This window comes from Aegilops tauschii, chromosome 3 (genome assembly GCF_002575655.3).
Source record: "Aegilops tauschii subsp. strangulata cultivar AL8/78 chromosome 3, Aet v6.0, whole genome shotgun sequence".
In the NCBI taxonomy this organism is placed as follows: Eukaryota; Viridiplantae; Streptophyta; class Magnoliopsida; order Poales; family Poaceae; genus Aegilops; species Aegilops tauschii.
The window spans coordinates 41383116-41408106 of record NC_053037.3 but is presented as its reverse complement, the minus strand read 5'-3'; the positions used below and the strand labels follow the sequence as shown (position 1 = coordinate 41408106).

Genomic DNA, 24991 nt, shown 5'->3' with positions numbered 1-24991 from the left:
GAGCTCACAGAGGCATAGCTTTGCATTACGCACAGTCACGTTCGTTTTTTTAACCCAACGGAATGGGTTGAGACACCTACACTTACTGTTGAATCTGTGAGGCATCGAATGGCCTATGTGAGAGATGCTGTTTTTAAAAGCTTATTTCCTTGTTTTCAAAAGCACAGTCACGCTTCTGTCTTGATGTTTCGTATATTACTCGATAGAGGTGTGGACTCGATTAGATGGGAGAGGCACGGGCATGGTATGGTATTATATAGAGTCACGCTCGTCTGTGTTTGTGTTCCAAATAATTCCATTGACTCGATCAGATGGAAACCCAGCGGAAAGGCACCGTTTGGTCTTACCCACAGTCACGTTCGTTTCTTTAATTGCGGAAACCCATCGGAAAGGGTTCAGATGTGAACACTCACTGTTTACTCGGTGAGGCACGGAATGGCTTGTTCGAGAGAAGCTGATGTGGTGTATTCTTTGCACGGTTTTGGGTCCCAAGAAGTGACGGCATGGTATTGTGAAGAGTCACGTTATGTTGTTTTCGTGTTCCAAATGATTCCGTTGAACCGTTCGCAACGGTAGGCACATCCGTGCAGCGCGGAGAGGCATGGTTATGCTTTACCAACAGTCACATTCGTGCGTTTATCGCGGAAACCCAACGGTTCGACGGGCGTCTCTTCGTATTCGCGAGTGAACGCCACGTGGCGCCGCTCCAGAAACCTAATGGTCCGACAGTCGTTTCCTCCGGTGACGCCGCTCTGGCATGTCGCCCGAGGCCAGGCTCCGGCTATTTAAGGCAGACGGATGGAGTCTCAAAACCTTAGCCACATTCTACTCCTCCCTTCGTCCGCCGCCAGGCCTTCCATTCCTCTTGCTCATCTCTATTCACTGACCATCTCCGCCATGGCTGGGCAGAAGGAGACTACTCCGGACTGCCGTGCCCTGTCGCCGGAGGAGATCCCGGCTCGCGAGGGTTCCTCGTATGTAAGTTCACCCTGTTTCTGCTTCTCCTTCATTCGCTGCTTTCATTTAGTTTGTGAAACATGATTTATTGTGGTCAGCTGACTCCTAATTTGATGCGGGTGTGTCTTGCTGATACTGATTTACAGTCAATTGGAGGTAGGGTTAGTCTGCGTCATGGTCTTGAACAGAAGTCCCCTGCTGTAGAATTGGGGAGCAGCTGTGGCTCGAGAGAGAAGGGAATGGTGAGCGGGGCGGCGAGGGCAAGTGCTGTGAGGTCCTTGTTAGTTACTCTCAATAACCTGGTCGATGAAATGAATGCTTTGGTTTCAATTCCAAAGGCTGACAAAACGTCCGAGCAGCTGCTGGAGATCACCTACGCGTGGAGGAAGCTTTGCCAGGAAACAATGGAAGATTTGGAGAAGGCGAATGCCAGGATCGTAGAAATTACGGTTGAGACGAGAAATCTCCTTGAAGAGCACATCCGGTCGGCGCAGGAATCGGCCGCAGCTGTGAAAACACTGAAGAAGGAGATTGATGAGCTGCGCCGGGAGAAAACCAGCAACAAGGTCGGTGGGGACTAGGTATACAGCAGCGTCACTGGCTGTTGTGTGCGTCTGGTGTTGTTAAGCAGTGGAGTGGAGTTTCTTACCTTGTCTTGTGAAATTTTGCCGTCAGCTACCTTGTTAACAAAATGTATTTTGGTTTCAAGTATCATTGTAATTAGGCGCCATTACTTATGATGCACGGGACATGAAGTGTCTGCATCCACGGTTGTGAACCTAGTATTGTAATGACTTGTGTACTGATCAAGGCGTCTACGTTCGTGGCTTTTCTGTGTTGCAGTGTTTCGGGTCACAGACACTGGCTTGCATACCACAGATTCATGGTGTGGTTTTATATAGAGTCAGGTTCGCCTGTATTTGTGTTCGAAATGATTCTGTTGACTCGTTGAGAAAAATAGGCACGCATGTGAATCGCATGGGGGCATGGTTTCGTCTTTCCCATAGTCACGTTCGTACGTTTATCATGGAAAGAAAGCAGCATGGGTTTAGATGTTAACGCTAGCTGTTTACTTTGTGAGTGGCCGATTCGAGAGTCGAGTTGTTTAAAAGCGTAAGTTCCTTGTTTATAAAAGCCACGGTTCTGTACTGAGTTACGTCACGCTTCTTTTATTAGAAGCACGTGCGGGAAGTGAATATAGCCGCGGACGATGACTTGTGCACTGACGATGGCGTGGACGTTCGTGGCAGTGTTAATGGACACAGGCACGGGCGTGAAGCGTTAAAAGGCATGCTCCCATATAATATAGTCACATTCCCGTGTGTTTGAGTTCCGAATGATCCCGTCGACTCGATCAGACGGAGAGGCACGGGCGTTCAGCGCACAAAGGCACCGTCAGGTTCTTTCTTTAATTGGGGAGACCGAACGGAATTGGTTCAGATGTGAACACCCACTGTTTACTCTGTGAGGCACGGAATGGCCTATTCGAGAGACGCTGGTGTGGTATATCCTTCGCACGGTCCTGGGTCCCAGGAAGGCACGGCGTGGTATTGTGTAGAGTGACGTTAGTTTGTCTTGGTGTTCCAGATGGCGTTGTTTTATATAGAGTCACGTTCGCCTGTATTTCTGTTCGAAATGATTCCGTTGATTCATTCAGAAGAACAGGCACTGACATGAATGCCATGATGGCATGGTTGGGTCTGTCGGAGAGTCACGTTTCGTGAGTTTATTGTTGAAACAAAGCGGAGTGGGTCCCAGGAAGGCACGGCGTGGCATTGTGTAGAGTGACGTTAGTTTGTCTTGGTGTTCCAAATGATTCTGTTGAATCGTTCGCACTGAAAAGCACAACTATGAAGCCAGGAGAGGCACGGTTATGCGTTACACAGTGTCACATTCGTGTGTTGCTTGCAGAAACCCCACCATTCGATGGGCGTTGGGTGAACGCCAGGTGGACGCCGCTCCGGCAACCCAAGGGTCCGACGGGCGTTTCCTCCGGTGACGCCACTCTGGAGGAGGTGGAGGTATTTAATAGAGTGAACGCCACGTGTCGACGTTGTGGAATCCGAAAGGACCAACGGACGTCTCATCCGTCGGCGAAGTGAACGCCGCGTGTCACCGTTCCGGCTCTTCACCCGAGGTCAAGGAGCAGTTATTTAAGCCGAGCGGCGTCCGCCACCACTAGACATCATCCTGCTTCTCCCTCTTTCGCCGGCAATCCTAGGAAATCATCCATCTTCCTCTTTTCGTTTGTGACGTTCCCCACCATGGTTCAGCACAAGATAACTACTTACGCGATGCTTACTCCCGAGCGCCGCTTTCAGTTGCAGGAGGACATCCGTTCGAGGCGCGCCGCTCGGGTCGCAGCGGGCATGTCTCCAGACTCGCCGGGGCCGGAGGAGATTGGGGAGGTGGAGGAAGTGGAGGGGGATGCGTTGGAGCTCATGCAGGGAATTGATCCAGTGGGGGGAGATGTCATGGAGGAAGAGGAGGTGGGTGATCCAATGGGGGGAGATGTGATGGAGGAAGAGGTGGGGGTGTCGAGGATGACGAGGACGACGAGGAAGGCGTGGACGAGGATGACGAGGACGACGAGGAAGGCGTGGACGAGGATGACGAGGACGACGAGGACGGTTATGACGAGGATGACGAGGACGACGAGGAGGCTGGTGACGAGGAAGACGAGGACGACGAGGAGTGGGGTGACGAGGAAGAAGAGGCGGAGTTCTATCTCGGTGAGTCGGCCTTGATAGCGGAGCAGACCGCTATCCTGGAGTCCATCCAAGATTAGGCGTATGTGGAGTCCAACCGGCGCTTCCTCTGGGAAGAAAATGCGAACACCGATGTGCTCTTCGACGAGCTGGATGCGGAGCAGGAGGCGGAGGCCAACGACGTCGATGTCAGAATGGAGATAGTGGACATCTCCGACGATGGGGAGTAGTGTAGTTTTGTTGGTAGATGTTTGCTTTTCCATGGTTTTTATGCTTTCCATATTTTGTATGCTGTAAAGGTTGAACAATGTCAAGCAATCGTCGATGTCAGAATGGAGATAGTTTCGTTTCCATGTCAAGCAATCGTGTTTTGTTCTTAAGTAGTAGTACTACCCCGTCCCAAAATAAATGGGTCAACTTTTCTGTAACTTTGTACCAGGCAGTACAATTCACATTGTACTGGTTAGTACAAGGTTGAGCCAATTCATGGTAGGTGTATGTTTTATTACAAATTGCAGTTTCCAGTACCATATTTGGGTCGCAAGATGGGATTCGACATTTATCCAGGACATTCCGGGTTTTATAAGTGTAGAAAGAATTGTTTTTCATTTATATGTTGTGTGGCAGAGGCACGCTATTACTTTTGTGAGAGGCATGAATGTGCCAACGGAACGGGCACGGTCACGTATGAAATAGGTGCAAGGTGGTCCATAATGTCTCCTTAATGTATCATCTATACACTTCACTGTTACAAGCACGATCGTCGTTCTTGTCGAGGCACGGAGGTGAAGGATGGAGCCTTTGCCTCTGCGATAGTCACGTCCCATATTAAGAAGGAAGCAAATCTTAAGACCCGATACGTCGGAAGCTGACCTCTGCGTTTTCGATGACGTCATGTTTAGTGCCAGTGGGGTGGATGTAATGCTCGGTTTGCTGATGTTTTTGTTGTCAGCAACTTTCTTAACATGTTACGCACGACAGAGGTACGGTTTTACCGGACGTAGAGGCACGCACGTAACAAACTGGAGGCACGGATGTGATTCTAAGGGAGGTACAGACGCAAAAGGATCATGACGCAAGGACGTGAAGGTGTGCCTCTGCTTTAAAGAAGCTTTCACTCACACGTTTTCATTGCGGGGGGCATGGACTATGAGCTCCATGTGTTTTCGAAGGCATTAGGTAGCATTAATGAACTTATCAGATAGAAGGTGAATCTTTTGGTTGACGTCTAGAATGTTGCGTAAAACGACGTGAAGCCAAGTTACGCACGGTCCCCTTGGTATCAGAAGCACATAGGCACATAAGTGCCTATGTGGAGCACTGGAAATAAACTTGTGCAAAAGACATGTAAACTGCAAGCAAACTACAAGGTTAACTGCGACACAAGCAAACCTAAATTTATAACAAGCAAACGGCAGTGTTGAGAGAAAGCAAATCTAATGAGAAATCGAGAATGGCGTGAGCAATGTTCTAGATACTTTTGTTAGCCAGGCCCACCCGCTTCAGTAGTCGTAGTCGCCACAGGACCTAGCGCGCTTCCTGGTCTGCTCCTTGTCGAGTTTTGCTAGGCAAAGCCCTACCTGGATGATGGTGAGGCGGCTCCATATCTCGTACGCAGCGTAAGCGTCCTTTGCCGCGTACTCGATGTGCCTCATGGACAGGGGCATGCGCGCCCAGCGCTGGTGCTCTGCGTTGGTGAGTGCTACGTCTTGAGCTTGCGTTGGTTTCCCGTGAAGAGGAAAGGGTGATGCAGCACAGTAGCGTAAGTATTTCCCTCAGTTTTTGAGAACCAAGGTATCAATCCAGTAGGAGGCTCCTCAAAAGTCCCACGCACCTACACAAACAAACAAAGAACTCACAACCAACGTAATAAAGGGGTTGTCAATCCCTTCACGGCCACTTGCGAAAGTGAGATCTGATAGAGATAATATGACAAGATAAATATATTTTTGGTATTTTATAATATAGATTGGAAAAGTAAAGATGCGAATAAAAGTAAATAGCAAACTTATATGATAAAAGATAGACCCGGGGGCCATAGGTTTCACTAGTGGCTTCTCTCAAGATAGCATAAGTATTACGGTGGGTGAACAAATTACTGTCGAGCAATTGATAGAAAAGTGAATAATTATGAGATTATCTAGGCATGATCATGTATATAGGCATCACATCCGTGACAAGTAGACCGACTCCTGCCTGCATCTACTACTATTACTCCACACATCGACCGCTATCCAGCATGCATCTAGAGTATTAAGTTCATAAAGAACAGAGTAACGCATTAAGAAAGATGACATGATGTAGAGGGAAAAAGTCATGCAATATGATATAAACCCCATCTTTTTATCCTCGATGGCAACAATACAATACGTGCCTTGCTGCCCCTGCTATCACTGGGAAAGGACACCGCAAGATTGGACGCAAAGCTAAGCACTTCTCCCATTGCAAGAAAGATCAATCTAGTAGGCCAAACCAAACTGATAATTCGAAGAGACTTGCAAAGATAACTTAATCACACATAAAAGAATTCAGAGGAGATTCAAATATTTCTCATAGATAAACTTGATCATAAACCCACAATTCATCGGATCTCGATAAACACACCGCAAAAAGAGTTACATCGAATAAATCTCCAAGAAGATCGAGGAGAACTTTGTATTGAGATTCAAAGAGAGAGAAGAAGCCATCTAGCTAACAACTATGGACCCGAAGGTAAACTACTCACAACTCATCGGAGGGGCTATGTTGTTGATGTCGAAGCCCTCAATGGTCGATTCCCCCTCCGGCGGAGCACCGACGAAGGCTCCAAGATGGGATCTCGCGGATACAGAAGGTTATAGTGGTGGAAATAGTTTTTCGTGGTCGCCTATGATGTTTTCGGGGTACGTGGGTATATATAGGAGGAGGAAGTAGGTGGGTGGATGCCCGAGGGGCCCACGAGACAAGGGGGCGCCCCACCAGGGAAGGGCGCGCCCTCCACCCTCGTGGCCTCCTCGATTGCTTCTTGACGTGAACTCCAAGTCCTCTGGATCACGTTCGTTCCAAAAATCACGCTCCCGAAGTTTTCATTCCGTTTGGACTCCGTTTGATATTCCTTTTCTTCGAAATACTGAAATAGGCAAAAAAACAGCAATACGGGCTGGGCCTCCGGTTAGTAGGTTAGTCCCAAAAATGATATAAATGTGTAAAGTAAAGCCCATAAACATCCAAAACAGGTAATATAATAGCATGGAATAATCAAAAATTATAGATACGTTGGAGACGTATCAAGCATCCGCAAGCTTAATTCCTGCTCGTCCTTGAGTAGGTAAATGATAAAAAAAGAATTTTTGATGTGGAATGCTAGCTAGCATAATTCTCAATGTAATTTTCTTTATTGTGGCATGAATGTTCAGATCCAAATGATTCAATAAAAGTTCATATTGACATAAAAAATAGTAATACTTCAAGCATACTAATCAAAGTAATCATGTCTTCTCAAAATAGCATGGCTAAAGAAAGTTCATCCCTACAAAATCATATAGTTAGGTCATGCTTCATTTTCATCACACAAAATGCTCCCATCTTGTACACCCCCGATGACAAGCCAAGCAATTGTTTCGTACTTAAATAATCTCAAACTTTTCAACCTTCACACAATACATAAGCGTGAGCCATGGACATAGCACTATGGGTGGAATAGAATATAATGATGGGGATTGTGCGGAGAAGACAAAAAAGAGAGAAAGTGTCATATTGACGAGGATAATCAACGGGCTATGGAGATGCCCATCAATTGATGTCAACATGAGGAGTAGGGATTGCCATTCAACGGATGCACTTGAGCTAAAAATGTATGAAAGCTCAACAAAAGAAACTAAGTGGGTGTGCATCCAACTTGCTTGCTCACGAAGACCTAGGGCATTTGAGGAAGCCCATCATAGGAATATACAAGCCAAGTTCTATAATGAAAAATTCCCACTAGTATATGAAAGTAATAACATATGTGACTCTCTATACGAAGAACATGGTGCTACTTTGAAGCACAAGTGTGGAAAGGATAGTAACATTGTCCCCCTTTTTTGGCCTCTTTTTTTTATTTGGCCTTTCTCTCTCTTTTTTTGGGACAATGCTCTTATAATGATGATCATCACACTTCTATTTACAACTTTATGGATTACAACACAAAACTAGAACAAGATATGACTCTATATGAATGCCTCCGGCGGTGTACCAGGATGGGCAATGAATCAAGAGTGACATGTATAAAAAATTATGCATGGTGGCTTTGCCACAAATACGATGTCAACTACATGATCATGCAAGGCAATATGACAATGATGATGCGTGTCATGATGATAAACGGAACGGTGGAAAGTTGCATGGCAATATATCTCGGAATGGCTATGGAAATGCCATAATAGGTAGGTATGGTGGCTGTTTTGAGGAAGATATAAGGAGGTTTATGTGTGATAGAGCGTATCGTATCACGGGGTTTGGATGCACCGGTGAATTTTGCACCAACTCTCAAGGTGAGAAAGGGCAATGCACGGTACCGAAGAGGCTAGCAATGGTGGAAGGGTAAGAGTGCGTATAATCCATGGACTCAACATTAGTCATAAAGAACTCATATACTTATTGCAAAAATCTACAAGTCATCAAAAACCTAAGAACTACGCGCATGCTCCTAGGGGGATAGATTGGTAGGAAAATACCATCGCTCGTCCCCGACCGCCACTCATAAGGATGCACAATCTAAGAACACCTCATGTTTCAAATTTGTTACACAACTTTTACCATACGTGCATGCTACGGGACTTGCTAACTTGAACACAAGAATTCTTTAAATTCATAATCACCCAACTAGCATGACTTTAATATCACTACCTCCATATCTCAAAACAATTATCAAGTATCAAATTGATCATAGCATCCAATTCACTTCCTATGATAGTTTTTATTATACCCAACTTGGATGCCCATCATTCTAGGACCAATTTTATTTAACCATAGAAAATACCATGCTGTTCTAAAAGACTCTCAAAATAATATAAGTGAAGCATGAGAGATCAACAATTTCTATAAGATTAAGCCACCACCGTGCTCAAAGAAATATAAGTGAAGCACTAGAGCAAAAACTATTTAACTCAAAAGATATAAGTGAAGCTCGTAGAGTATTCTAATAAATTCTATCCATGTGAGTTTCTCCCAAAAGGTGTGTACAGCAAGGATGATTGTGTCAAACTAAAAAGCAAATACTAATATCATACAAGACGCTCCAAGCAAAACACATATCATGTGGTGAATAAAAATATAGCTCCAAGTAAAGTCACCGATAAACAAAGACTAAAGAGGGGATGCCTTCCCGGGGCATCCCCAAGATTAGGCTTTTGGCTATTCTTGAATATCTTGGGGTGCCATGGGCATCCCCAAGCTTAGGCTCTTGCCACTCCTTATTCCATAGTCCATCAAATCTTTACCCAAATCTTGAAAACTTCACAACACAAAACTCGACAGAAATCTCGTAAGCTTCGTTAGCGAAAGAAAGCAAAACACCACTTCAAGGTACTGTAATGAACTCATTATTTATTTATATTGGTGTTAAACCTACTGTATTCCAACTTCTCTATGGTTTATAAACTAATTTACTAGTCATAGATGCATCAAAATAAGCAAACAACACACGGAAAACAGAATCTGTCAAAAACAGAATAGTCTGTAGTAATCTGTAACTAACGCAAACTTCTGGAACTCAAAACATTCTACCAAAATATAACGACCTAGATAATTTGTTTATTGATCTACTGCAATTGGAATCAATATTTTATCACGTTCTGGTGATTTTAAAGAATTGTTTTTGTGAACAGAAAGTTTCTGGAATTTTCAGCAAGATCAAAAATTTGTCATCCAAGAAAATCCTATAGGTTCTACTTGGCACAAACACTAATTAAAACATCAAAACACATCTAAACAGAATTTAGATGATAAATTTATTACTAAACAGAAACAAAAACAAAAAACACAAAGAAAATTGGGTTGCCTCCCAAATAGCGCTATCGTTTAACGCCCCTAGCTAGGCATAAAAACAAGGATAGATCTAAGTAGTGCCATAGTAATAAGATAGATCACGAAAACTCATCTCATATTCTCTACGTTCAGCAGCAAGTTTTCTTTGAGGCAAGCAAAAGTAATCAAAAGGGCTAAATTTAATGGGACAAAAGTCCCCAAGATCAATCTCGGGAGGTATAGGTTCCTCCTTCGGCCCTTCATATTGCACAACCAATCCATCATTATAAGCATTCTTTTGACAGAACTTCGTAAGCCTATACTCAAGAGAGTATCCTAACTCATTATTTCGAATAGAAAAATCATTATTAAGTTCGGAAATTCTATCAACTAGAACATTGGTAGGAACCTTTTTTCTAAGGTTTTCATTAAAAGCAACATAGTCCAAAGATTGGAAACGCCTAATTTCCTATTGATCAAAGAGGATCGCTTCTATGGGAGGACGGCCGGTGTCCACCCTATAGTGCGCAAAGATTTCTTTGGCCTCTTTTTATTATAAATCTAAACTCATGAGCCAAAAAGATAGTAGCGGCGCGCTTAACAGAAGAATGCTCAATATTAGAAAATTCTAGGAAAATTCTTTGTATGCAAGGATGCATATGCATAAATTGTCTTTCAAGCTCAACTACAAGCATAGCGATAGCATCCGCAAGGCTACTAGTTCTATGAAGAATAGAACCACCCATGGAAGGTAAAGCACCGGCATAAGTAAAAAAATCTTGAATAACCCCTTTTCCAATAATATTACCACTACCGATTCGAAACTTTTTAGTATGCAAGATAAGGGGTTCTTCAGCAAGAGCATCAGAATTTTCCATGTTATCATGGTTGTCCATATCGATGATAGTCTCCCAAATTTCAGACATAACGGTGAATAAAAGTGAGGAGGAAGAAGAAGGCAAGCGAAAGAGAGACGAGATTGGGAAAGAGAGGGCGAATAAAACGGCAAGGGTGAAGTGGGGGAGAGGAAAACGAGAGGCAAATGGCAAATAATGTAAATGCGAGGGAGATGAGTTTGTGATGGGAACTTGGTATGTCTTGACTTGAGCGAAGACCTCCTCGGCAATGGCGCCATAAATCCTTCTTGCTACGTCTTGAGCTTGCGTTGGTTTTCCTTGAAGAGGAAAGGGTGATGCAGCACAGTAGCGTAAGTATTTCCCTCATTTTTTGAGAACCAAGGTATCAATCCAGTAGGAGGCTCCTCAAAAGTCCCACGCACCTACACAAACAAACAAAGAACTCGCAACCAACGCAATGAAGGGGTTGTCAATCCCTTCACGGCCACTTGCGAAAGTGAGATCTGATAGAGATAATATGATAAGATAAATATATGTTTGGTATTTTATAATATAGATTGGAAAAGTAAAGATGCGAATAAAAGTAAATAGCAAACTTATATGATAAAAGATAGACCCGGGGGCCATAGGTTTCACTAGTGGCTTCTCTCAAGATAGCATAAGTATTACGGTGGGTGAACAAATTGCTGTCGAGCAATTGATAGAAAAGCGAATAATTATGAGATTATCTAGGCATGATCATGTATATAGGCATCACGTCCGTGACAAGTAGACCGACTCCTGCCTGCATCTACTACTATTACTCCACACAACGACCGCTATCCAGCATGCATCTAGAGTATTAAGTTCATAAAGAACAGAGTAACGCATTAAGAAAGATGACATGATGCAGAGGGATAAACTCATGCAATATGATATAAACCCCATCTTTTTATCCTCGATGGCAACAATACAATACGTGCCTTGCTGCCCGTGCTGTCACTGGGAAAGGACACCGCAAGATTGAACCCAAAGCTAAGCACTTCTCCCATTGCAAGAAAGATCAATCTAGTAGGCCAAACCAAACTGATAATTCGAAGAGACTTGCAAAGATAACTTAATCACACATAAAAGAATTCAGAGGAGATTCAAATATTTCTCATAGATAAACTAGATTATAAACCCACAATTCATCGGATCTCGACAAACACACCGCAAAAAGAGTTACATCGAATAGATCTCCAAGAAGATCGAGGAGAACTTTGTATTGAGATTCAAAGAGAGAGAAGAAGCCATCTAGCTAATAACTATGGACCTGAAGGTCTGTGGTAAACTACTCACAACTCATCGGAGGGGCTATGGTGTTGATGTAGAAGCCCTCCGTGGTCGATTCCCCCTCCGGCGGAGCGCCGACGAAGGCTCCATGATGGGATCTCGCGGATACAGAAGGTTATGGTGGTGGAATTAGTTTTTCGTGGTCGCCTCTGATGTTTTCGGGGTACGTGGGTATATATAGGAGGAAGAAGTAGGTGGGTGGACGCCCGAGGGGCCCACGAGACAAGGGGGCGCCCCCTCCACCCTCGTGGCCTCCTCGATTGCTTCGTGACGTGCACTCCAAGTCCTCTGAATCATGTTCGTTCCAAAAATCACGCTCCCGAAGGTTTCATTCCGTTTGGACTCCGTTTGATATTCCTTTTCTTCGAAATACTGAAATAGGCAAAAAACAGCAATACGGGCTGGGCCTCCAGTTAGTAGGTTAGTCCCAAAAATGATATAAATGTGTAAAGTAAAGCCCATAAACATCCAAAACAGGTAATATAATAGCATGGAAAAATCAAAAATTATAGATACGTTGGAGACGTATCAGTGAGCTCTACGTCGTGGACAAGGATGCCTGAGGTGTCCCCAAGGGAGTCCAGAGGCTTGGTAGCTGTAGGCACCCTCCATTCTTTCTGGATGTCGAAGAAGTGGGCGATCTCCAATCCGACGTGGCCGAGCATCTCTATGTCGCCGTCGATGGAGAAGCCAACAAACGTGTACCTGGGGTCGGCGAGGAAGTTGTCGAACTTGGTGCAGTTCTTGTCGGACGCGCTCAGTTGGAAGAGCAGCACAGGATGATCCTTGCCAACGGAGAGCTGGACGAGGGAGGGTTTCTGATCTTCGCCATGGTCGTTGGTGTACTTCACATCAACTCCGACGATCTTGTGGCGCTCGAACTGGAGGTGTCGCTCGTACTGCTCAATGGTAGTCGCAGCCTTGTGCAAGTCGTTGGTGTGGATCACCTGCAACTTGGTGTTGCCGTGGACCTGCACCTCCTTGAATTCCCTAGTGAATCCCATGGCCTGGAGCAGTTGGTCCTCCTACAACCTGGTATTTCCTGGGGAACGATGAGTCGGAGCGCAATGGCGATTTCTGTTGTTTGTGTGTGAGAAGGCCGCGGCGGAAGTCGAAATTTAAGGGCGGGGAAGCGGCAAAGGAGTGCACGATCTCACTGTCGATGCGGTTGTGCACATCGTGGGTTTTGGATCGTGGTTTTTCTTTATAAAAAATAAAAATAAAATCAGCAGTTATGTTTTTAACAACCGTTGTATCTCCAGCAAGTCGTGGAGATGATCATTGTCTTGCATAGTTTGCTGTCAAATGTTAACTTTTACAATTTATCTAGTGAGGCATGTAGGGGCAGTATGTAGAGGCACAAGTCTCTGACCAAGAGAAGCATGCTTGAATTGGCTGGTTTAACTCTCAGACACACGGGAGTAGTACATTCATTGGGAGTGGCAATTGTTTTCTTGATACATTCGCTGGGAGGAGCAGTGTTGTGTTTTTTCAGAGGCACTGTTGTGTGTCCGTGTTGCAACTGACGCTGCCAGATGGACAGAAAGAACGAGAAGCAACGAGAGGCGTGGACATGCAGCTGCAAGAAGCACTCATACAACGAGAGGCGCAACAAGAGGCACATATACGATGCTACGTGAGGCACGGAGATGAAGCTACGTGATTGCACGGACGTCAATTCGTGCTATGGTGCTACATGAGGCACGGGCACGAACAAATAGTCGTGCACTCAACTACATGCGCAAAGAGCCCCAGATGTGTTTCTGAGAAGCACCGGCCTCCGTGGTTTTACCGCAAGGTGGGATTCGACATTTATCCAGGGCATTCCGGGTTTTACAAGTGTAGGAAGAATTGTTTCTCACTTATATGTTCTATGGCAGAGGCACGGCTATTACTTGTGTGACGAAGGAATGTACGTCGAATGTACGTGACGTGAGGATTGACAATAGGCGTCCATTACTGTTTTTTCGGAATGTTTTTCAATTAAATGTGAGAGGCATGAATGTGTCGACGGAACAGGCACGGTCATGTCTGAAATAGTTGCAAGCTCGTCCCTAAGGTTTCCTATACGCTTCACAGTTACAAGCACGGTCATCGTACTTGTCGAGGCACGGAGGTGTAGGATGGAGTGCCTCTGCGATAGTCATGTCCCATATTAAGAACGAAGCAAATCTTCATAGACCCGATACGTCGGAAGCTGGCCGTAAGGCACGGACGTGATTCTAAGGGAGGTACGGACGCGAAGGATCGTGATGCAAGCACGTGAAGATGTGCCTCTGTTTTCAAGAAGCTTTCATTGACACGTTTTCATTGCGGGGGCCATGGCCTATGAGTTCCATGTGTCTTCGGAGGCATTCTGCCTCATTAACAGACGTGAAGTCAATTTACGCACGGTCCCCATAGGAGTGGAGGCACAGAAGTGCCTCCGTGGGTGTTATAAGTAATTGGTGTTATTGACGGACAACCGTGCCTCTATAGTGTTCTTCTCTGAGGGTCACGGGCGTAAGCAATGTTTTCCAAGGAGAATAAACACCTAACTACCTCTGTATTCAAAATGTTTTTCTAAAGTGTTGCGTACGAACGATTTTTAATATTGTGTGTGCAATGGTTTGTTAGAACATTGTGCACTGCTTTTAGGAGCATTTTGTAATTGTTGTCCCTGCATTTCGACGCTGCATCCACAAAGGTACTAGTGCATGTGCGTTACGCTGATCGTATACTATCCGTACTGTGTTTATATTTTTTAGTTTCACGCCAATATATTCTAATAATAGAAAACTCCAACATTGCACTGGAAATAAACTTGTTTAGAAGATATGTAAACTGGAAGCAAACTACAAGGTTAACTGCGACACAAGTAAATCTAAATTTAGAACAAGCAAATGGCAGTCTTGAGAGAAAGCAAATCTAACGAGAAATCTAGAATGGCATGAGCAATCTTCTAGATACTTTTCTTGTCCGGGACCACCTGCTTCAGTAGTCGTAGTCGCCCCAGGACCTTGCGCGCTTCCTGGACTGCTCCTTCTCGAGTTTTGCAAGGCGGAGCCCTTCCTGGATGGTGGTGAGGCGGCTTCATATCTCGTACGCAGCGTAAGCATCTTTTGCCACGTACTCGATGTGCCTCATGGACAGGGGCATGCACGTCCAGCGCTTGTGTTCTGCATTGGTGACCTTCTTCTTCATGTCGTTGTAGTAGTCGTGGACAATGATGCATGAGACATCGCCAAGGGAGTCCAGAGGCTTGGTAGCTGTAGGCACCCTCCATTCCTTCTGGATGTCGACGAAGTGGGCGATCTCCAGTCCGACGCGGCCGAGCATCTCTATGTCGCCGTCGATGGAGAAGCCAGCAAACATGTACCTGGGGTCGGCGAGGAAGTTGTCCAACCTGGTGCAGTTCTTGTCGGCGGCGCTCAGTTGAAAGAGCAGCACCGGATGATCCTTGCCGACGGAGAGCTGGACGAGGGCTGGTTTCTGATCTTCGCCAACGTCGTTGGTGTACTCCACATCAACTCCGACGATCTTGTGGCGCTCGAATTCAAGGTGTCGCTCGTACTGCTCGATGGTGGTGGCCGCCTTGTGCAAGTCGTTGGTGTGGATCACGTGCAACTTGGTGTTGCCATGGGCCTGCACCTCCATGAATTCCCTGGTGAATCCCATGGCCTGGAGCAGTTCGTCCTCCTGCAACCTGGTATTTCGTGGGGAACAGTGAGTGGGAGCGCAATGGCGAATTCTGTTGTTTGTGGGAGACAAGTCCGCAGCGGAAGTCTAAATTTTAGGGCGGGGAAGCGGCAAAGGAGTGCACGATCTCACTGTCGATGCGGTTGTGCACACGTGGGTTCTGGATCGTGGTTTCGTCTCCCTGACGGTGCAGTTGTGCACATCCTGGGTTTTTGATCGTGGTTTTTCTTTATAAAAAATAAAAATAAAATCAGCAGTAATGTTTTTAACAACCGTCGTATCTCCAGCAAGTCGGGGAGATGATCGTTGTCTTGCATAGTTTGCTGTCAAATGTTAAATTTTACAATTTATCTCGTGAGGCATGCAGGGGCAGTATGTAGAGGCACAAGTCTCTGACCAAGAGAAGCATGCTTGAAGTGGCTGGTTTAAATCTCAGACACACGGGCGTGGTACATTCACTAGTCGTGGCAATTGTTTTCAGTAATACATTCAGTTTGCTGTCAAATGTTAACTTTTTGCACTCTCGTTGTGTAAGTGTTGTGTTTTATCAGAGGCACTGTTGTGTGTCTGTGTTGCAACTGACGCCACAAGATGGACAGAAAGAACGAGAAGCAACGAGAGGCGTGGACATGCAGCTGCAAGAAGCACTTATACAACAAGAGGCGCAACTAGAGGCACAGATACTATGCTACGTGAGGCACGGAGATGAAGTTACGTGATTGCACGGATGTCAATTCGTGCTATGGTGCTATGTGAGGCACGGGCACGAACAAATAGCCGTGCACTCAACTACGTGAGGCATTCTGGATTTTACAAGTGTAGGAAGAATCGTTTTACACTTATATGTTCTGTGGCAGAGGCACGGCAATTACTTCTGTGATGAAGGAATGAACATCGAATGTACGTGACGTGAGGATTGACAATAGGCGTCCGTTACTGTTTTCCGGAATATTTTTCAATTAACTGTGAGAGGCATGAATGTGACGACGGAACAGGCACGGTCATGTCTGAAATAGTTGCAAGTACGAGATGGGCGGAAACAACAAGAAGAAACGAGGGGTGTGGGCATGCAGCTGCGAAACGCACTTATACAGCGAGAAGCACAGCTAGAGGCACATGTACGATGCTACGTGTGTCACGGACATGAAGCTATGTGATTGCATGGACGTCAATCCGTGCCCATGTTTTGTCACATGTTTTAAGTGACAATTTGTAAAGGCATGGATGTTTAAGGTGACTGAGCCATAGGGGAAGGCGCTAGGTTTTTAGGAGGTGTATGCTTGAGCTCATCGCAACAAACTACTTGCCATGACGCTATTCTGCGGAGCACCATAGTGAAAATTATATATACTACTAACGTGGGGAGCTAGCAACGTCACTAAACTATTCTGAAACATACTTCACCACAGCCATTCATTCTCCATTATTAGTCAGCGAATCCTTTTATTATCATCAGAGATAAATAAAGTAACCCACGTAAGTGTTTCACCTTCTTTGACAGGGAATTTTCACCACCGTCCTCTTGGACATAATTATATGCTCAGTTACATACCATGACATAACTAAATAATAAAACTGGTGTGTACAGCATGTTCAAAAAACAAATATAAATTACTGAACTAGGAAGTATAGCCACCGGCAACGCTCTATCAGGAAAGGTCGTTGATTATCATCTGCAGCAGTTTCATATTTCCCAATGTTGGCTACCGCTTTTCAATTGTGACAAGGACAATTGAACCAACCCTTAGCTGAGCTTCCCGGGCAAAATCTGAAAAACTGTCACCTCCATTCTGTCGTCCGTTCGTATGGAGTACGTTGTGCTCATGTCTATTGCATCATACATCCCTGTTAGGATGATTCCACCATTTTGAGGTAGATATCCTAGGTTCATCTTTAGAAGCCTCACAACGGCAGACGGGATTCTCTGCAGATTGTACCGATATTACTAGATAAAATCAACGTAGAAGGACATAAAACATCGAAAATAGCAAACAAAACCATGGCAGTGGATCAAAACAAATATTCAATGACTAACCAAGCGACCATTTATGACATTGGTGACGTTTAGATGTTGCACAAAGGGTATGGTGGGGAAGTCGTCAAATTTAAACACATAGTATATCATCTGTCCAAATTGTCTGTATGAGAGGTTTACGCCTCGACCAAACACTGTTTTCCCAATGTATTCCCTCTCCGAGTCATTTAGAAAATCAAGAGCTGCATTGAAAAAAATAAGTCATTTTCAAACAAATTTGTTTAAACAGATGAACTCGGTATTTAAGTTTAAGAGGAATGGTTAAATTTAATGCATGTGATCAAGTTGGGATTATAATCAACAGAATTGCATAAAATGATTTCGAAATAACTTTGACTGTAAGTATGACATTCATTTAGTGGACAGGGGTAGGAGCACCAAAGTATGCTGATAAACATAGTTGATAAAACAGGATGGAAGTTGATGCACTTACCTAGTGATGGTTTGGGAAGGGGCCTGTGACCTCCTCGAGAATCACTGAGTCTCAGATCTATCTCAATGGACACACTCCGAGTATCCAGGTTTATGATGATTAGATCTCGATAATGAAGATCGTAGTCACTAATTAACTTTTCCCAGCCAGGTCCATGAATTTTAGACCGGTTAGGTTCATCGGTGATGCAGATCTCATATGGCAGATCCTCGTTGGTGATCAGTACTGGATTCCTTTGTTTTCCTTCTTCTTGAAATGCTTGCTCTTTCCACTGATAGATTGAAGAATTGACTTGATGCCTGCAATAGCATGGCACATACTGCGCAAGAAAAAAAATCTTACCAGACATGTATAACCAAGACAGATAGCGCTTATCATATATGTACCAATTGTTTTCAACAGGTTGCTATTTGAGAAAACAAGGTACATAAAAAATTGAAAACATATCATTAAATGCTTAAATGTAGGCATTCCATTCCAACAATATGGTAGAAACTTTTATTTCCTCCATCAGAAAGATACACTAGTTGGTAGTAACTGATGGGCAACATGGGGTGGCAAACATTTCTCCTTACCAGGCATGTCTTGAAGCATCGAGGAAGATGCACTGTTATCGCGCTGTGAAGAACGCCTGACTCCAATCCAGGGCAACCGGAGTTGGTACATATATCACAGCACATGGTTTCCCCTGGAATACGTTGCAAAACAACAGTTATGAAATTCTCAACACAAGAAAAATTTTATTATCTTGAAAAACTATTCGGCTAAACCGGCATTTTTACATAAATAGTCGTTCAGAAGCAATTTCCTAAAAAGAAATGTGCACAGCTTTTGATTAGAAGGTGAACAGTAGATATGGGATATGTAATAACAGAGGAAATATGAATTTAATTAAATCAGTGTTTTATTTTCCAAAAATGGTTGCTTAATTCATCACAATTCAGTATTGACTATTTTTAGAGCAGTTCGCAATCTTGGTTGTCAATGTCAATCAGTGAAAGGATTTCTGCTGCTTGGTTTTAAAAGCAGCTCTAGCAAATGTATATTTCAAGACAAGACAGGCAAAAAGGAGAAACAATAGTCTATCAACAGGCGGCTCAAAGGAGTGTTTGTAACATTAAAATTATATGTAAATTCGTCAGAGCTGCACCCAGCAACAACGTCATCCGCAACCATACGCCACCGTTGCCAACGCCAAGCACCGACGCCAACCATCAACGTTAACCTTGCCTCCAGCGTACAGGACCCCAAACTCTATCATCAAGCACAGACGCCGACTCCCAGTAAACAGCACCCCAAACGCCGATCTCCAGCAGCCTATGGCCGGTTAAGCAATAGAGCTCAACGTCTGGCCACTCCCTTGGACTTTCGGCCACCGCCATTGTTTGCAAGACCTAGCGGGCTTCAATTTAAACTACCAACCTCCCTCAGTGAAGTTCATCGCTCAGCTGGGACTTGGACGCCGCAGGTCGCTGCAGCTCGTAGCGTTCTGAAGCACAAACACCGACTCCCAATCAACCCCACCCATAAGAGGCATGGGTCGTGTACAGGTTCGGCGTCGTACTGCGCGGATTTGGTGTAGATCACAACGATTTTCCAGGCAATTCCTAGCATAACAGCGTAGATGCGTCGCTTTCAAACACGGAGAGACGAAACCAACAGAGAGGAAAACGGATCGTAGCGAAAAATTCACATAGAAATTAAGAGAAAATGGACTAACCCTAGATCTAGAGGGAGAATCAAGAGAGAAGAGACGATGAACTCTACAATGGGTGAGTGGGAGGGGGCGGTCTGGGTCGGCACAAAACAAAACAGACAGTTATAATACGCGCCTGCTCACTGACATGGGGCTACTGTACAACAGCAAAGACAAGACTATTGGCTTATTAGGAGCATAGAGGCACGCACTGACGGCTCCAACACGCACGGACTTACATGCAAATAAGGCACGTCCATGACGCATGACCGTGCTTCTGTTTTCCGAAGTATTTTTCCCTAGCACGGTCTCTTGGAGGGACAGGGACGTGAAGCCACGGTGCACATCGTCCTGTAAGGATAAGAATGAGACGCACGGAAAGGCCTCTGTATTCTAAATGTTCTTAGTGATGTGTTCATTGACAGACGCACGGTCTTCAAGCAGTTGGCGCACGGTTGTACATGCGCACGACGCACAGACGTCTTTTGTGTTCTCCTAGTTGTTTTGGCATGACACAGCCACTCCTAGTTGTGTTCTGCTAGTTGTTTTTGCATGACACAGCCACTCCGAGGGATAGGGGAGTGAAGCCACCGTGTGCACGGTTCTGCGAGGAGAAAATGCACTGAAGTGCCTCTGTTTTCGTCACATTTTAAGTTGCCTGTTCACTGAGAGAGGCACGCGTGTATGTTTAAATGACGCAAGACCGAGCTACTGTTTTCCGAAATGTTCATTTCTGACACGGTCTCTCGGAGGGACACGGTGTCTGCAATAAAAAGGGGCACGTAATCTTTCGCTTTGACGAATTCTTCGGATGCATGAGTTTTGTTTAATATGATAATGAGAATGGAAACCCAGCATCTAAAAAGTGATTGGAGGTTCGTTGCTTACCTTAAGTCAATTTCACAGCATTCCAAATGTTTTCAGTGACGTGTTCACACGGACGTATGATTTTCACAACCTCTTGATGCACGTTCGCTTCGTGTGGGGTGCACGGACGTCCTTCGGAGATACGCGGTTGCAGTAGTTGCAGGTTTGCAGTGGACGCATGTTGCTTTTAAAAGACAGAATTTCATGCCAAGCAACTGAGATAAACAAGAGTATACTAGTTTGATTTTTGAGCATTTGTGTGAGCTGATTTTTTATCATTGGGTCCAGAAACATATCATCGATATTGAAAACATAAAGCATGTACATAATTGATATCATAAACGTTCATATCCCTAATTTTAAAAATATGAGCTTACTGCCTCAAGAAAAAAAAGCTTACACATGGTACGGTGCAAAATGAGTGAGAATTCATTGACCATGTTTACACAATGCACTCATTCAATATAGCAAGTAGATCTCTCCAGACCTGTTTTTAGCATCCACAGTTGAATGGATCTGGCAAATCGAGATATTCAACACCTGTGTTTTTTAAATCCATGTGCATATGCTTGCAAGTTGTTGTTAATTTAAGCTCGGCACAATTAGAAGCCCTTTTGTCCATCTGTAGTACCTCTTCTTGCCGTTTGTAAAATTCACGAGTGAAATCTCTGCGCAGGCCAAACTTAAGCCTGATGGTCAGTAGCAACCTAGCATTGAGAATAAAGAACGTCACAAATTCAGTGTTTGCATCTGTGACTTCATAGTCTTCCAGCGTTAATGTCCTCAAACAAATGTCGTGACTATTGAGAAACACCTGCTGCTTTTGGCGCCATTCATTTGTTATACCTCTTTGATCCCATCCTCCCCCTAAACACACATGAAGAGCAAACTGAGCAATTAGTGCCAGTATATTATGTATATTGTGTGTGGGCTTTCAACGTGTGTGAAATCATCACCTTGATAAACAAGTTTTGCAAGATTGAAAGCATCGCAGCAAGTCAACAATCTCATCCAGATTAAAGCATGTCTGTGAGATAAACAAGGTCTTGACGGAATCCAGCACCGCGTGTAGGCTACTTATGCAGAGACCCTTCATTGAGCACATAACGTGATATTATTAGCTCGTGGATCTGGATCTCAAGTGCTTTTGAATAACGCAGGTCAAAGTAACGAGCAGAGGCAGTACCTGAATAACTGTAGACCCAATGACGATATTTGTTTTGTTGGGTAATTTAAAAAAAATTCCCAGTGTGTCCAACACAGGCGCGGACAAAACTATTATTTGTAGTTGTGCATCTATAGAATCATGTAGCAGTCTCCGGAGGGAAGGGGCATACTCAATGATTAGTTTTCCTCCGTCGGAACAAATGCCAATGCTTACAAGCGTAGCTGGGTTTATTCGTAGACAGCAAAATTTCTTGTTGCAAACAAGCAGCAGGCACTGCAGGGCAGGTCAACCGTGGTGGATGAACTTCCGCAAGGAGACATCCGATATGTAAACCTCCACCAGCGAAAGTCTCCTGAGCAGTGGGAGGCAAAGCATTTCTACTAGATTGTCTTCTAGTTTGCACATGGCGAAGGTGACAGTGTGGAGAGACGAGCGAAATCTAGAGATGGATGCCGGTGGCGACGACATAGAAGAAGGGATTCTGCGTGCTGATGGCCCTGGGTAGAAGGAATTTGGGAATATATGATAGAACTCTAAAACCTGGAGTTTGTACAGATTTCGAGACGGGAACAACTCATCGACGCCACAAGGTTGGCACTCGAGGTAGCTTGTCGGGATGCAGAGGCGGCGAATCGGGCCCTCCTGATCGGAGAGGATAGAAACAGGAAGACTGAAGCCATCATCGACAGATTCTCTGCGACAGTTGCAACTAAGATGTCGGCATTGACTTCCGACATATGTTTCCTGGCGATTTGCTTGCCTGGGAGAACGCGGATGATTTCGCTTTTTTCCAGAGATCTGGTAGAACGAGTATCAAGGATCACACGGAATTCGAGATCGAGTGGTGCGGTGCGCCAAATGCAGCGCCACCGAGATGCGAGCACTTGTGTGTGCATGCCTTCCTTTATGGGCAGACGAGAGATGATCTCGCCGAGGATGGCATCCGGGAGATCGCTGATGCGGTCCAGACCAGACTCAACATGGTTCTCGAATCCAGTGGGCGGGCCAGAGCCGCTCCTCTTAACGAGCTTAGAGGGCACGGGTACAGCAGCGAACCTCGTCTTTTTGTTGCTAGAGGCATGCTTCTTCATCTCCATTGCCAAACTGGTGCCGCCTCTGTTGCCGCTCTCTGTGCGGTTGATCTGGGAAGAGGGTTAGGGTTTTACGATTCCCAAAGACGACAATATATATACATACCTAATCTAGAAGATTCCGACATATGTGGTGGAATAGTCACGGCTTCGACAGACGTGCGACTTGACGAGGCATGACTCTCTCAGTTAAGGATGCACGGTTGTGCAGTCTGTAGAGACACGGTGGTGTGGAGCCACGACACGGTGGCAAGTGTCATGTGAGGCACGTGCGTGCAGGCGCTGGAGGCACCTAATTGCAGTCTATGCAGGCACCGACCCCATTGAAGCCTCTACACACATAGGTATCAACTCCCTGGATGCACAAAAGTGTGGTGGCAGAGGCATGGCTGCGAACTCTCAGTTGAAAAGACACGGTTGTGGACTCTCTGGATCCACGTGCCGTGTGTCTCCACGGGAACGTAAAAGCCACGGCTCGTGGCACGTCAGGCACAAGGGTGCAGACTCCAGGGGCACCGAAGTTTAGCCTCTACAGGCACGTACGATTGTCAACCATGTGGATGCACAAAATTATGGTGGCAGAGGCATGGATCCGAATCTCATCTATGGAGGCATGGGTGTGTATTCTCTGCAACCACAAGGGTCACGGCAAGTGTCATGTGAGGCACGTGTATTGAAACACCGGAGGCGCGGAAATGAAGCCTCTTTAGGCACGAGTGTCAACCCAAATGGATATAGAAAACTGTGGTGGCAGAGGCATGGGTGAGAATGCTCTGCCGGAGAGACACCGTTGTGAGCTCTCTGGACCCGCGGGCGTCTGGTTCCACGGGCACCTAACAGTCAAGGCTTATGTTACGTGAGGCACGTAGATGCAGGTGGGCGCCGGAGGCACTGTTGGGGAGCCACTACACGCACGGGCGTGGTGTTTCTGCAGGCCTGGCTCAGCATAAACCCTCTCTGGGTGCAGAAAAGTGTGCGCAGAAGGCACCGAAGTATGGTTGGTACATGTACGTGTACCAACCTTCTTGATACTCAGTTAGAAAAGCACGATTGTGAAGTTTCTAGACAAAGTATGACCTCAAGACGAAGAACAGCCGTCAGGTCACGAGACACACGGTTTTATTGGCCTATGAATCACGGACTTGCTTCTGTATTGGAAAGTTTCCCACTGACGAGTTCATTATCAGTGGGAACATGGTACTGTACTAACAGAGAGTCAGTGTCGTGCCGGTAAAATACTCAGAATCTTTCCGCTGAAACATTCAATGTGCCTGAAGGCATGGACGTTTGCATAGTTACAACACTTTCATTTGCACATTTACAACACTTTCTGGTCAAGAATTGTTATGGCAAGCTTACGGACGGTACAAAATATTACAAGGGTTGTCTATTCATGTTTAGACAAAATGCACGTTCAAAAGGGCGCAACAACATGTAACCCTGCAAGCTTGAACAACTTACTCCAGCTCTGTGTTCAGCAGTCACAGCTGAATGGGTCCATCAAATCCAGGTATTCAACACGCTTGAGTTTTAAATAAAAGAACCGGTGCTTGCACGCTCCTGATAATATAAGGCGAGCACGTTCAGAAGCCTTTTTGTGCCACAGAAGATCCTTTTGATGCTTTTCGTAAAATTCTTCTGTGAAGTCTTGGTGGAAGCGATAGTTAAGCCTCATGGTCTCAAGCTTGCTTGCACTCAGAACAAAGAATCTCACAAATTCAATGTTTACCAAGCAGGGTTCATAGTCATCCAGCGTTAGTGTCTTCAAACGAAAGTCATCTCATTTGACAAATGGTCGGTGCTTACGATGCCATGTATTTGTTTCTCCGCAACAGAGTCCTCCCTAGATGTACACGAAGAATGAAAATACTTAAGCTCTAAAAACAGAGATTCTGTCGAAAGAGCATCCAGTGTAAAGTATTTATTGGATTTTTTTGTAGATATGGGTGTATGTAATACTAAAACATGTCTAGCCACGGGTGTATCAATTTACAGACGAATGTAAGACAAGCTTTTTAAGACATACAGTAGAAGTAGTACAGTATGCATGTTATGGTCTTTCAATGTGTGTGAGAATCATCACCTCGATAAACAAGTTCTCAAGGCTTCGAAAGCATTGCATCAGGGAAACGGCCACGTCCACTTCAAAGCACACCTTGACGAGAAAAGTCTTGACCGTTTGAAGCACTGTTGACAGGCTGA

The 24991-nt window shown here is 45.1% G+C and overlaps 1 protein-coding gene across 1 annotated transcript; it reads right to left on the bottom strand.

The window, feature by feature from the left end:
• Positions 1-5167: 5167 nt before the first annotated feature.
• Positions 5168-12825, bottom strand: LOC141042680 (uncharacterized). The gene is made up of 2 exons (XM_073511557.1): positions 12381-12825; positions 5168-5352 (listed from the first exon to the last, which is right to left on the bottom strand). The coding sequence occupies exons 1-2, from the start codon at positions 12823-12825 to the stop codon at positions 5168-5170; spliced, it is 630 nt and encodes a 209-aa protein (XP_073367658.1).
• Between the last annotated feature and the right edge of the window lie 12166 nt (positions 12826-24991).